Raw genomic sequence first — 13,892 nt, 5'->3', positions numbered from 1 at the left:
GTTGATATATATAATTTCACACTGCTATCGCTGCTTGGGATCTGATGTCCACGCTACTGTAGCAGGATCCTCTGGGGAAATCAGAACAAGACAAACGGTCTGACCCAAAACGGCCAATCCTTTTATTGTTGATTTTTTGTTGTTTTTCTGTATTTTTCTACATTTAATGATCAAAACAAGCCCCTGTACAGTTCACTCCAGCATTGGGTACAATAACAATTATTTTACAATTTATACACATTGAAATATAATAATGCTGAAAACACAAACTGCGCCCCATCCATTTAAACTGCTTTCGGAGGACCCTTCAAAATAAAACGCTTTGAAGTCATCTTTTATAATTGGCCATGTTAGACATGAAACAAACGTCGAGAAATAAAGGCAAGGGAATTACAGACAGAAAAGACAGCCAAACCACCGTATTATATGCTGTGTGTCGCTCCATCTGAACCTCCAAGACACAAACACACTTACACCGATAAAAGAAAATAACGCAGAAGGTATTTCATGATATGAAAGGTCGTAATGAGATCCGATGCTGCGAAACTGTGTGGCTTACTATTTTAATTGGGTTGTAGGGTGGTGAGGACACACACACACACACACACAGATCACTTCTCTCATAGAGACCAAGACCTTCTGTAAAAGTGTTGAATCCAGTGGAAAGCCTTGTGGGAATCCAAAAGAACAATTTAAAACCAGTTCATTAGAAGATGAGAGGTTTCTTCTCAGTTTATTCCCAGCACGAATGACAACAAAGGCAAAAAAGGGGAATAAAATAAAATAACATCCCATGTGAGGCGTGTGACAAAGTCCCAAAACAACGCTTGCACTCTCACTCGCTCTCTCATGCCACATTTCTATTGCGCTCCTTGTTCATGCTACGTATGTGTACACTTTGCGATCTTCTGGTGTTCTTGCCAAGTATTCTCTCTCGATAAGTCCTTCAATACGCTTTTTAATGACCACGGGACTGGGGAGGAACCGTGCCTTCAGCTGCTGGGTCACCTACAGACAGAAACACACAGGATCAAACCGAAGCTCTAGAAACAGGAAAACACTTTCTACTTCACATTCTCCACAAACATCAGTTCAACACTGTTATCCTCAACGAGTCTCACACCTCTGCTACTAGAACATTGTGCTGCATCTTCTTTCTGGACTTCATGATCCGAACGATGGCCGCCTCGATCTCGTGTTTCCTGTCATCGTCCACTTTCTGCCGCGTCTCCTTCCTCTCAGGGTCTGATTCTCCCTGTTTGGCTGCAACTGCGGGGATGACAGACACACACAGGTTAAAGGAAAACACTTTCCAAATGATTCGCCAGCAGATCTGTATTGAGCAGCATGGATGATGCTGTATGAAACTGTGGTATGTAATGATGCACATTATCCTGAAATACTGTATCTGAGAGGAAGACCACAATACAGACTCATAATATGACAATAATAAGGGATGAGCGACGTGTGCAGAAATATAACAATCTTACAGTTTTGGTCTTTTAACAGTATATATAAGTAAAGGGATGCCCAGATATGGATTCTCAAAGCCGGGACCACAAAACCAGTGTCTTCAGTGTCAATTTCTCAAAATTGAGATGTATACATCCTCTGAAAGCTGAATAAATAAGTTTTCCATTGATGTCTGGTTTGTTAGGATCTGACAATATTTGTCTGAGATGCAACTATTTGAAAATCTGGAATCTGAGGGTGCAAAAAAAAAAAAAAATCAAAAGTTCTTTAATCATGAATTACATCTTAATATATTTAATATATACAGTAGGAAATTTACAAAATAATTTAATGGAACATGATCTTTACTTAATATAATAATGATTTTTGGCATAAAAGAAAAATCAATAAATTTACAATGTATTTTTGGCCATTGCTACAAATATACCCCAGCGACTTAAGACTGCTTTTGTGCTCCAGGGGCACATATGAGAAACAATATTTAACAGATAACTGTCTGATAACTGACAATTTTGCTTGAAACTGGCCACTTTACAGGTTTCTAGGAGTGAAATTCCAGCAGTGGCAGCCCATGCTAATAAAAAGCGTTATGTGCTAATAGTCACCACCTGTTTAAGAGCTCATCCGATCATCAAATAAATTAGCCAGGCTTCCAGACAGGAAACAAAATATATATATTTAAAAGCACACTAATCAGAAGTAAAGTATATGCAAACACCTCTCAGAAATAAAAGTTTACTATGGTTAACATGAATGGAAGAGCATAACAAATATATCTGTGTGTGTTCTTGTTTCCAAGTATCTGCAGGAATTTAAGATCAGATTTAAGACTTTTTAAGAGCAGTGCACATAAAATGAATACCGTATGATCGAGGTGGGGTGATGATTATGGTAACATATTAAACCGTATAAGGACTGTAAACATCACGACTTACAGTTCAGATATAGATTTCCACAAAAACAAACCGTTTATAAAATGATAAACTTCCAATTTTAGCCTTTAAACCATTTTTGAGAAAATGGATGTTTCCAAGTGATCAACTGTTATATTCATTTCTTAATTGTTTGGACTTTCATAATGCATTATCTTTTTGTCAATCCTCCAGTTCACATTTACAACTTGTATTTGCAGTGTAAAAATATGGTTTGATTTTCGCAATGGTCTGCACAAAAACAGAGGCTTATTGAAAATGCAAATTCATTCTCTGCCAGCAGGTGTCACTTTGGGGACGGCAGAAACATAGCAGCTTTCCCAGGAACAGCAGTACACAGGCAGCAGCACCTGACTATGAAAGGTTTTATTTATTCTTATATATCCAGTGAAATCATTACCTGAAATCTGAAGTTAAAGAATAAATATCAAAGGAATAATCATTTAAAATTTGAAAATGTTAAATGAAGGTACTTGTAACAAAACTATCCAACAAATTGTCCTTTAACACCAAGATAAAAAGTGAGGAAGATAGGAAGCTGCAGGCTTGAAATCAGATGAACAGGATGCTGGAGAAGAAAGTTCAGCAGTCTTCATGAGGCCATCTTTCATTATATATTTTAAAAAGAACTGTATGTGTGAGAACCAGACTTTTATTTTGACGGGTTGACGTACCTCTACAGTTCTGTGTATGTGATGTGACGCTAGTTTTACTCAAATCAAACGGTCAAATGCTCATGAAATGACTGTCAGATCAGTTCTGGAGATGTTGTCCATGTGTTTACGTACTTATTTAGTGAGACAGCAGACGGTGAAATTACCGCGAGCGTCATGCATGCTTCAGTATGTGTTAATAAAGGAAGACACGCTTCTGCTCCATTCATTAACACAGACACGCAGAACATGCAGGATTCATATTTAAATAGACTGTTCCAGCTTAATATTTACAGATTTTATCCATATCCTGATTTGATGTAAGTGCAATGACATACTTTTGATTAATTAATTCAAAATTTGGCAAATTCCGTGCCATTCCGCATTAAACTTTAAATTCCGTTTTTATGACTGGATTCAAATTGTGAGATTTAAAATTAATTAAAAGAGGCTTCGAGGCAGAGGAATTTGCCTCAATCATTTTTTGTAATCGAGTTACTCGAGGAATCGTTTCAGCCCTACACTGAAGTAAAAGAGTTTTGCCATTACAATAATAAATACAATTTAAAAATGTAGGAAAATAGAAAAGTTATTACACTGTTATTACAAGTATTTGGAAGATGAATGCTGATTTGTATTTGTATGGGTTTTCATTATTGCTGAACATGTCGTCTAGTCTTGTGTTGTCTAGAGCGTTACCTGTCTGAATCTTGACTCTGTGCAGTCTGGAGGTGAACTGGTCATTGACAGTGAAGACGTGGCCGCTCTCGATCTCTTTAGACTTGGGCTCTTTGGTGAGGACTCGCTGTGTGGGCTTCCCACAGGCCAGAGACTGCAGCGCCCGCACCAGCTCTCTCTCGGGGATATCGGTCTCCTGCTGGATCTCCTGCCAAGAGCGGAAACACAACAGGGAAAAACATGTGGGGAAAATACAGCAATGCCTTTTTAATACAATGCACAGGATGATTACTGCGTACCCTGACCGAAGGCCAGTACAACTGATGTATATTCTGGTACTGATGCTTCTATTTTTATTTTTTTAATCTCTAGGAATAAAATGAGGAATTAAAGCAATTATACACTAAGAAAAAAAAAAAAAGTACAAAAGCTGTCATTTGGGCAGTAACTTTGAAAAAGGTACACCTTTGAGAACTTGACCAAATGTGGCACGAGCGCAGTACCTCGAACGTGGATTTCTCCCGGTTGTTGAAAAGCATGAGGATTGTCATCTGGAACGTGGAAACCTGCAGGATGTGCTTCCTGGCGTTAGATCCCGTGACCTGAGCCCCTCCGACCATATCTGAGCCATCCTCCTGAAGAAGACACAAATCACAGTTTAACACTGTAAGAGAAGTCAATTCTTTTGACAGTTTGTGACGGCTTGTTACCTTCTTGACTGGCCCGTAGAAAGTGGCGTTGAGGTCTGCTGACCCCATGTGATGCTGCAATGTGAGCTGCCTGCCGCTGTGCTTGGCCAAATAAAACCTGCAAACAGAGTCGAGAGCGGCTGTGAACGCATGCACACAACCTCAGGAGAGACTCTGACAGTCAAAGTCCTTCCCAAACGAGTCTACATAAAAACTACTGACAAATACAGCAATCAGCACCTTCTAAAGACCTCGAAAGCATGTCTCGGTGAAGGGGGGATGCTACATTTGGGAGTCGCTGACTGGGTCGGCCAGTATCCCGTCGTCAGCACCCTCACGATGAGGTCGACACCACCTAAAGACACCTAAGAGGAAATCCCAATTAAACACTGTTCCACTCTGATCACCACACAGTCGAACGGTTGAGATCTGCAGCAGAGACAGAGCTGACGAAAGACTTGTTCTGGCTGAGTACCATCTGCAGCTCACCCCTGTCGTCGTGAGGTGCTGCCGAAACTCATCCATGGTGGTGTTTGAGATGCTCATGTCCCTGAACATGCCTTCCAGTTTGGAAGTGAACTGACAGCCACACTCCGTCTGAGGGAAGAGAAACGTCAGGTGAGACACACACACACACACACGGTGTCAGGACTCTGTACAGCAGCACATCTTGCCTTCAGCTTGGAGATCATGTTCTTCTCCGAGTCGTCAGACACGCTCTTGTTGGTGAGGAGTCTTCTGGCCAGGTGCTGCTTGTAGTAGCGCTCAAACACGTCCTTCTCCTGCATGAACCTGAACAACACCATGGCTTTATCCAAGATGGACTCCACCTCCTGCTCCGTCAGCTAAAAGAGAGACAAACCACAGACATAAACCTTGAGGTCCAGAGCAAAGCATCCGCTTATGGTGTGACTAGAGAAAGCGACTCACTCCTTTCACTCCTTTCTTCAGCTTGTCGTCGATGAAGAGCGAGAGGTACTCGGGCGAGCGAGAGTTGAGGTTCAAGAAATACTCGAAGTCCCCTGCGATGGTCTGCTTGAATAAACGGTCGTTGTTAAAGGACTCTTGCAGGAAGCGATCGAAGCGTGACTTCAGGTCTAGAAGGCCCTAAAGAAGAGCAGAGAGAAAGAGGGAGGAGGTTTGGACATCAGGCTCTTTCCCACATCTCCTGTGCTCTGCTAGTGAAGAGATCGTCTCTGGTACCTGGATGTAGTCGACGGGGTTCTTGCCTTCTCCTTCCTCAGACACCAGAGCTTTGCCCTGCTCCCTCAGATAGGAGCTCATACACTCACACATGGTCTTCAGGCCGTTCGGCACTCTGCTGAACAGTTTGTACATGCAGGCCAGATCTGCACACAGACGGACATCACGGACATGCTTTCAAACCACTGATGTCAAGTTTCTTCCATCTACAGTTCACTCAGTGTTTTATGCATGCTCATTAAATGGTTCATTCTGAAGTTAGGAACAAAGTAATCACTAATTTATCAAATGCTTTTGTCTTTGCTTGTGATGAAATGTAATGAATGTGATGTGATGAAAATGTATTTTGACCTTTTATAATTAATACATCTTAAGCTGCAAAAACAGTTCTTTAAGAATCGTGTTTTTGCAAAGTCACATCTATGAGTACAGTAGACATGTGGCTGATTATGTATTTAGTGCACTGCCTAGTCACTGTAAACGTACAGAGACATCAGCAGACTAAACAGGTCCACTGTGAATAGTGAAGCACTGCTCACACAGAAATCACTTTTCATTTCAATATATATATATAAATAAAACATATACTGTTAATAATAGTCTATTTTAGTCACTTTAAAATCAAAATGCCTTTACCTCTAAAACTGATTGCCTACATTTTAGCTAAGAGATATTTTGTATTTCTTTTTATTTTATATTTCTGAACATATAGTATGTCTAAAACAAGTTTGTACAATGTCTTCATGCTTCATGCATCCTTTCTGCAAAGATATTTATCAATTTGATTTGTTTAACATTTACACCATGTTGAAGTTCATTCTGGCAAACTTTAAACAGATGGTTTTTAATAAAGAGAATATTACTTGAATAAGTTGAACATTTAAAAATAAAAAATTGTTATCTGGAATCTGCTTAATATTCTACACAACTGAAGCCAAGCCGCTTCAGACGGAGCACCTTCAGTCTTTCCATTCTTGAGCATGTGCACCAGGCCCGAGTTCTCCATCTCTACGATGGTCTTCATGTGTTTGGAGATCAGCTCTCTCTCCACCACCTTCACGATCGGCTCCTCCGTCGTTTTATCCAGACAGTGGATCACTCGCTCGATCTCCTCGTTTATCCGTGCCTCCACTTTCTTGATGTACACGCTCGCACTGTTCTCAGCTAAAAACTTCTGACTCTCCATCTGAAAAAAATATTATTCAAATTAAAGAAATGTATTTGGTGAAACCATAAAGAGAAATGAGGAAAACAAAAACAACTAAATCTTAATAAAACATCACATTAATGAACTATTATTTAATCACACCGATGTCATTCTAGACCCCGTCAAACATATTTTGGAGGATTCTTCACATAAAAGTCAGATCAACTACATTCAATTCAGTTCAAATGTAGTCTCTTCAGATTTTGGACTATTTTTATAGTAAAAGTGATTTTGTCCTATTTGGAGTTTGGTCACTGTGAACCTAATCAATGCACTGAAAAAAAAACATGGTTTAAAAAAATAAATAAATAAATAAACACAACTTTGTAAATAAAGAAAGACAAATTACAGTATAGAGGTTTGGAACAGCATACGAGTGAGTAAAGGAGATCACTGAAGAGCAGTTACAGATTTTGATGTTTGGGTCAACTTTTACTATAAGATGCTAATATACACATTCACTGTGATACAAATGACAGATCTGCTGATAGAGAAACAGAAATGCAATAAAGTGTAATCTTGCTTTACCAACCTGAAAGAATTCAGCAGACATTTCTAAGAAGGGGGCTTCGAAATCCTCTTCATAGACGGACCGTCCTTCCAAGCCCAAAATCATCAGCATCTGACAAGCGTTACGAATCGCCCCCCTGAATGAAGAAAGACACTTACTACCGTACACACCGAGAAAACTTTTCCTGTTACATTTAATGACCAGCTTTGGTTGAGGGGAGGGGGGGGGGGGTTATTTTTGTTTAAATTGACATTGACATTATGTCCTTATAAAGTTTTATGAAATATAAAGTAAATCTTAATTATATTAAATGTTATAATAAACGTCTATATAATGGTCTTAAATCTGGGGATGGAAAAGAAAAACATTTTTTGTTATGCAGCCTAATGTGATTAATAATCTTCAAAAGACAGAGCGCTGCGACTTATAAAGTAAAAATACATTTCAAAATAAAAGAGTCCCATTACATAAGGGTGAATTTGGGGATTCGTATCTAACAGCATAAAGTTTTTTCATGGTTAAGCATGAGATCAATTTATTAAGTAAATCACTCATGTATTCAGAGTGGCAGCACACCCACCTCAAAGATTTCTGATCAAGGCGATTTCAAAGAAAACAACAGTCCTTTGGTAAGTTTTCATACTTAAACACTTAACTTATATTTAAAATATCATCTGTGCTGTCGTTTTGAATCCCAAATGTTGAAATAGATTTGACTTTTTAAATCATGTAACATCACATTTATTATAAATCCAAATATCAGCTTTTATATGCAAACACATTTAGCTTCTACATGATGATCATTTACCCTCTCTCTCTATCAACTCGACTCTGACTCTCAAGAGTCAAAAATGAACAGAGGGAGAAAGCTTTTTGGGCAACAGAACAGAAAAAAGAAAAGGGGAAATGAAAAAGACTGAATTGAACTGAAGAGAACAACGTCCAAGAAAATAAAGAAAGATCAGTATTGGCTTAAATTAGCTACACATTCACCTACGAGTACTTATGAGGCACATAATATAAATCACAGGATTTGAAAAATGTGACAAATCTGACATTAATGTGTGAAAACTAGCAAAGGAAGGGTTTGATAGATTAAAAACAAATAAGTATTAATAAATGTCCGTATTATGATGACTCAGAGTTTTCTGCGTGGTCTATGTGTGTGTGTGACGCTGATAAAACCAAGCAGAGATGCCCACCTGTCCACCACCTCTCCTTTCCTCTCACGAGCAATCATGTCCAATAAGGTCTGCTTCAGATGGTCCCGAACACAGCCGTAACGCACCACCTGATCTCTGAAGATGATGAGACCCAGATTATAGACGTTCTCCACGTTATTCTGCTGGACGTACACCCGGTCCTGAACAAAGACAGAGACAGAGGAGAGAAGGCTCATAAAGGAGGTGAAGCTCTTCTTCTCCAAGCAATGGAGAAACATAATACACAACCATCCAGAAGAAACAAGTAAAGCTTATCTAAATTCCCTTAAAGATATTCAGTGCTTGGAACGGCAGCAAAACAAAAGCTTACGAAACACACATCTTAAGAGTTCAAAATATCATGTGAACCAAAATATCCGTTTACGCTCCAAAGAAGAAAGCCATACAGTTTTATCTATCCCTTTAACGCTCCCCTGCTGAAAGGTGCAGACACGCACACTGACCTCCAAACTCTCCTGAAACTATATAAACGATAAATACAACTGAGAATGATTGAGGTGTAGCAGCACAGTGATGAACTGCAAGCCCTGTTACTTCCTCTCGAAGAGGAGCACAGAGACACAGTGAGAGGTTGTGAAGGGACGCACCATGTACATCAGGATGTCTCTGATCATCACCATCGCCGTCTGGTGGTCATTCCAGGCTTGATTCAGTGTTTGCAGGAAGTTGTTATTCAGGGAGTTTAACACATCCTCTCGTACCTTTTAACAGACAAAAACTGGACATAAGTACAGGATACAGAAGGCTTCCTGCTAAATCACATCAAGCCAGCAAACAGAAACTCAACATGGTGTAATCTGTTAATGAAGGACAGTGAATAGCAGAGGAAATATACTCTTGTCTCTGTATTATTGTGTATTATTGTGCTTGATAATGAATGCAGACATCTGAAGCGCTATTTCAAAAGATTAAGTGAGTGTCAGATCTAGGGACGCTATCTGCTGTTTGCTGGTAAGGTCTCGAGCTGTTGTGCTGTTCTTATGCGGTCAGGTGTTTCCGCTTCATTATATAGACCGTATGATAACAGTCACAGATAATATGACAATATTATACAGTATTACACAATTTGATACACTATTGATTCACTTCTTGTAAATATTTCAGGTGGGCCTACATGTCAGTTTTTCTTAAGGAAAATAATTCTGATGCTGATAAACCTTTAATTCGCTCCACTACTATAACATATCAAAGGTTAAATCTATCAACAGAACTCAAACTACTATATTCATCTGGTAATAATTTAGAAATAATGACAACACTCATATTAAACTATTGTATACAAACGTTTCAACTGAACACAAGACAGTTTTCATGAAAACGTCTTGACATCATGTCTGATGTATTCAAACAAGCCCATCTCTAGATCTGGTCTTTTCTTGCTAACTGTGGACACTGCACATCTTTCTGGAGGTGAGTGTAACGTTAAGTGTTTTAACAAGCTGTTTAATCGTTGCAACTATTGAAACACAGATGAAACACATTACATGACACCTTCTGCTATTCATTCATGTCTATTTCACACTATTTTAATAAAGTGAAAGAGACGATGACACAGATAAAGCCATCTGTCCCGCCACATTTAAGAGCATCAAAATTACATTTACTGTTTGATCTTCATGATAAAACGGGCCAATTGGAAAGCGGATGCTTTGTTTCTTAACAAAATATTTATGAAGGGGGAAAACCATGGACCAGGCAACCCTTGCTTTAACTTCAGATGATTGATAAGGTCAGACAGAACCTGTGTTAGCAGCGCTGTTCTAAAGAGATGTTAAAGTCAGATTGCATTAAAACAATACTGCATTATTGTTAACCATAGAACATTGGACACACTTTCTTCATTTATAGACCTGTATGACAAGTCACATGCAGTCCGACATGTTCTGTCTCTAATCATCAGCTGATTATAACCGATGTCAGATAGAGCCGATCATTGGTTTTATCAGCTGATACACTGGTGCACCCCTAGTCTCAGCCTCAGACCGCTGGCTGAACGTCTGATGCATATGAGACACAAAAGTGGAAGCTGGAGTGTCAAAGTGTCATCGGATTGGTTGAATTCTACAGGACTGCTGTGAGACGTGTGTATTGCGTTCTCTAACGTTCTGTCTGGAAACAAAGATACCGTGACACCAAACCCTCTCAAATCTGTAGTGTTCACAACTGTGACAACGAGAGCTTATCATGATCAACTAAACTAAGTATGTAAAATATTTAAGGTTCGCGTCACAGAATCTTTAAAATACGTCAGAAAGTTTTTCACACCAGTCTGTAATTCTGGCGTTATTTCCTCGTCCTGAAACATGATGCTGAATGAAACCAACTGTGATTGGTTGTCTGACATGTCAGTCAAACGGTCTCATGGGCGGGGCTTGACCAATGAAAGCTGCCATCGATTCCAGGCCGTCAGTCAGAAGTCCGGCTACGTGAGACTAGTGCACCCCTATCTGAAACTGACCGCAGGTGCACAACTTTCTGAGAGGGATTTCATTTCATTTTCATAGCCCATCTGCCTTTTTTGCATTGGTCTAAACAGACAAGTCACATTCGAAAACCTGAGCTAATTTTTGTGCAAAACATTCATGTTGGTCTTTACTTGTAATCTCCTCCAAGCATTACTTTCTACCCTCTGATAATCTTTTTCCACTGATCTGAATCAGATCTTCCTGTAGTTTAAACAGTAGAGCACATGATATAATTCTCAGGGAACGCATGAACTTTGGACATAAGAGTCGGGAGACATCTGGGTCAGGAGATCTGCCAGCTGTGATGGCTCTTACTTTATTAATGAGATGTTCGGTGACCACCTCCCTGAGGCCCGTGTAGAGCTTCTCCCCGTGCTTGTGCAGGACCATGGTGTAGGCGTTCCTGTAGAGCTCCTCGAAGCTCAGCCCACTGTTGTTCTTCCTCTGAATCTCCTGGATGGCATTTTTCAGGAGGTCCCAGATGTTGTTGACATACTTCTCATCCATGGTCATCTGAGATTGAATAGAGAGAAGAGGGGAAACCATTAGAAGAGAAAAATGAAGCTACAGACACAATGAAGGACACACGAGTTCAACTGATATGCTAAATGTTATCTATTAACCGCAACATCTGTAAATGTGGGCTTACAGAAGCAGCAACTTCCTCCTAAAGGGATAATAAAATAAAACCCTGTCATCATTTTCTCACACTAATGCGGTTCCAAACCTGTTTTCTGTTGAACACAAAAAAGAAGATATATTGTAACCAAACAGCTGACGGTAGCCATTGACTTCTATAGTTCTGGATACTTTGAAAGACAATGGCTACCAGCAAGTGTTTGGTTTCTAACATTCTTCAAAACATATTTTTACGTCCCGCAAATAAGAAAGTCACTCATACAGGGTTTGAAACAGCATGAGGGTGAGTGAATGATGATGAACATTTACATTTTAGGGTGTACTGTCCCTTTAAGGCTGTTCACACCAAGGACAGTACTGTAAAGTTTTAATAATCATCCAAAGTCTGCAAGAGTAAGATAAACCAAACAACTATATGGGTAACGACACAGAATAATGTCAGAATCACTTTTTTTAATGAACAACAAAACATTGCCAGCAAAACAGAATCCATCCTGCTTTAAAGAGCTCGAGCATGTAAAGCATTAGATGAAATAAAAAGATGAAATAAATGAAATAAAAGATGAAATAAAGATGTTATTGTGGATGCTAATATAGTTATTTCTTGGACCTTAACTGTGGCTCACCATTATGTTAAATTGCAAATAGATCATAAAATAAATCTAACCTAAACAAGACATTACAGTAATCTATGCTGAAATAAAAATATGCTGCTGCGTAACAACATGCAATATCAGACCATGTGGCATTTATCTTAAAGAAAGACGATTAGCTTTGAAATAAAAATAAATGAAAATAAACAGCTACACCATCTTAAATTCAATTCAGACAAAAATCGCAGTGCCATTTTGTGCTTATCAACAACTAATCCATAAAAACGCTGCAATGACACCTGTGAACTTTAAGGAAACTGTAGATGCTCAAAAATGTATTTTCAAGAAAATATCTAGCATTTGTTTGAATGGACGCCACTTGCTGTGATGTTTTATGACATACATGGTAGTTTACTGTATCCTTAAGATATGAAAAAGGGGATTCATCTCATTTTTTAATATATATATAAATGTGTTCTGGGTGGTCCATATTTGCTCGACATAAAACTGTCAAGAAACATCCTGTGAACATGCATCTGATTCAGACATCTGAACAGACGTGATTCAGCACGAGAGCCGCCTGATGTCACGAATGATTCATCACTTTCTCTATCTGCTCGTGATTTTGTGCACCTGAACACGTTTCCTCGCGGGCAATCACTGAACGTGTCACGTCATACACATGCAAACGGTACATGTATGACGCAAACCGACCTCATATAAACACCGCTAACGTTACTAGAACAAATGTTTTGAATAGTGACAAATGTACAGTTGATTGTATATGCTCAATGAGGGAACCGCTGCAGTGGAATCAGTGTATTTGGGTCTCTGCGCATTTATTTGTGATCATCTGCTGCTGTTGAACAGGTTAGCCAGCTAACAGGCTCGCTCACTTCTCATTAGTAACGTTAATCAACTTGACGTAAAAACAACGCAAAGCTCCTAAACCAAACTGAAACTCCTATCATGATTGTTATTTGGGAAACATGGAGGGTGTGTGAAGGTATTTGTCAGCACAGGCCTGTCCGCTCGGATCCCCGGAGCTCGAGTGACGCTCTCGCCCGCTCGGAGCGCTCATACTCACGGGAAAGGCTCGTATCCTCATCTTGGTGTCTTTTTTAGTCCCCCCTTTGCTGAGATTTGACATGTCTGTCTTATTCCCCGCCGTTGTCTCCTTTCACATGAAAGTCTTCTCCGACAAAAGACGGGGAGCAGGTATAATGAGGCAGCGCTGAGCCCCGCTTGATCTTTATGAGTCTCACTCTCGAACTTGTTGACAGCCGCTTCGCGTTCAGCCACTTTTCGGGTTCCTAGAGATGGCGGACGCGAGAATCTCACAATCTCCGTAGAAACTCTCGCGAGATCTTACACATACTGCAGACTGTTGAATATAGTCAGCCACAAATACTTTAGAAACGAGTAATTTGATTAATAACTGTATTGCTGATCGCATAAGTGCTATTTGCTGTTTTCCGCACGTCAAAATGTTGTCTTCCTGAATTGTGCACTTTAAGTTGAGTCATATATTCAAATTTAATGACATTTTGTTTAATATTTCTGCTATATAAATACAATTATCATCCTGAGCAATAGCTATTAAATGAAATAATAACATGTATTTTC

The 13,892-nt window shown here is 39.4% G+C and overlaps 1 protein-coding gene across 1 annotated transcript; it reads right to left on the bottom strand.

Moving 5' to 3' along the window:
* Window positions 1-93: 93 nt before the first annotated feature.
* LOC113058191 (cullin-3-like) lies at window positions 94-13,610 on the bottom strand. The gene is made up of 16 exons (XM_026225866.1): window positions 13,354-13,610; window positions 11,350-11,547; window positions 9,157-9,270; window positions 8,549-8,709; window positions 7,368-7,482; window positions 6,586-6,814; window positions 5,629-5,774; window positions 5,356-5,532; window positions 5,100-5,270; window positions 4,915-5,022; window positions 4,666-4,790; window positions 4,447-4,543; window positions 4,240-4,371; window positions 3,758-3,944; window positions 1,124-1,269; window positions 94-1,008 (listed from the first exon to the last, which is right to left on the bottom strand). Exons 1-16 carry the CDS (start codon window positions 13,414-13,416, stop codon window positions 877-879), a joined length of 2,301 nt encoding a protein of 766 aa, XP_026081651.1. The 5' UTR covers window positions 13,417-13,610; the 3' UTR covers window positions 94-876.
* Between the last annotated feature and the right edge of the window lie 282 nt (window positions 13,611-13,892).

Source organism: Carassius auratus, chromosome 40 (genome assembly GCF_003368295.1).
Source record: "Carassius auratus strain Wakin chromosome 40, ASM336829v1, whole genome shotgun sequence".
In the NCBI taxonomy this organism is placed as follows: domain Eukaryota; kingdom Metazoa; phylum Chordata; class Actinopteri; order Cypriniformes; family Cyprinidae; genus Carassius; species Carassius auratus.
This window is presented reverse-complemented; position numbering and strand designations above follow the sequence as displayed.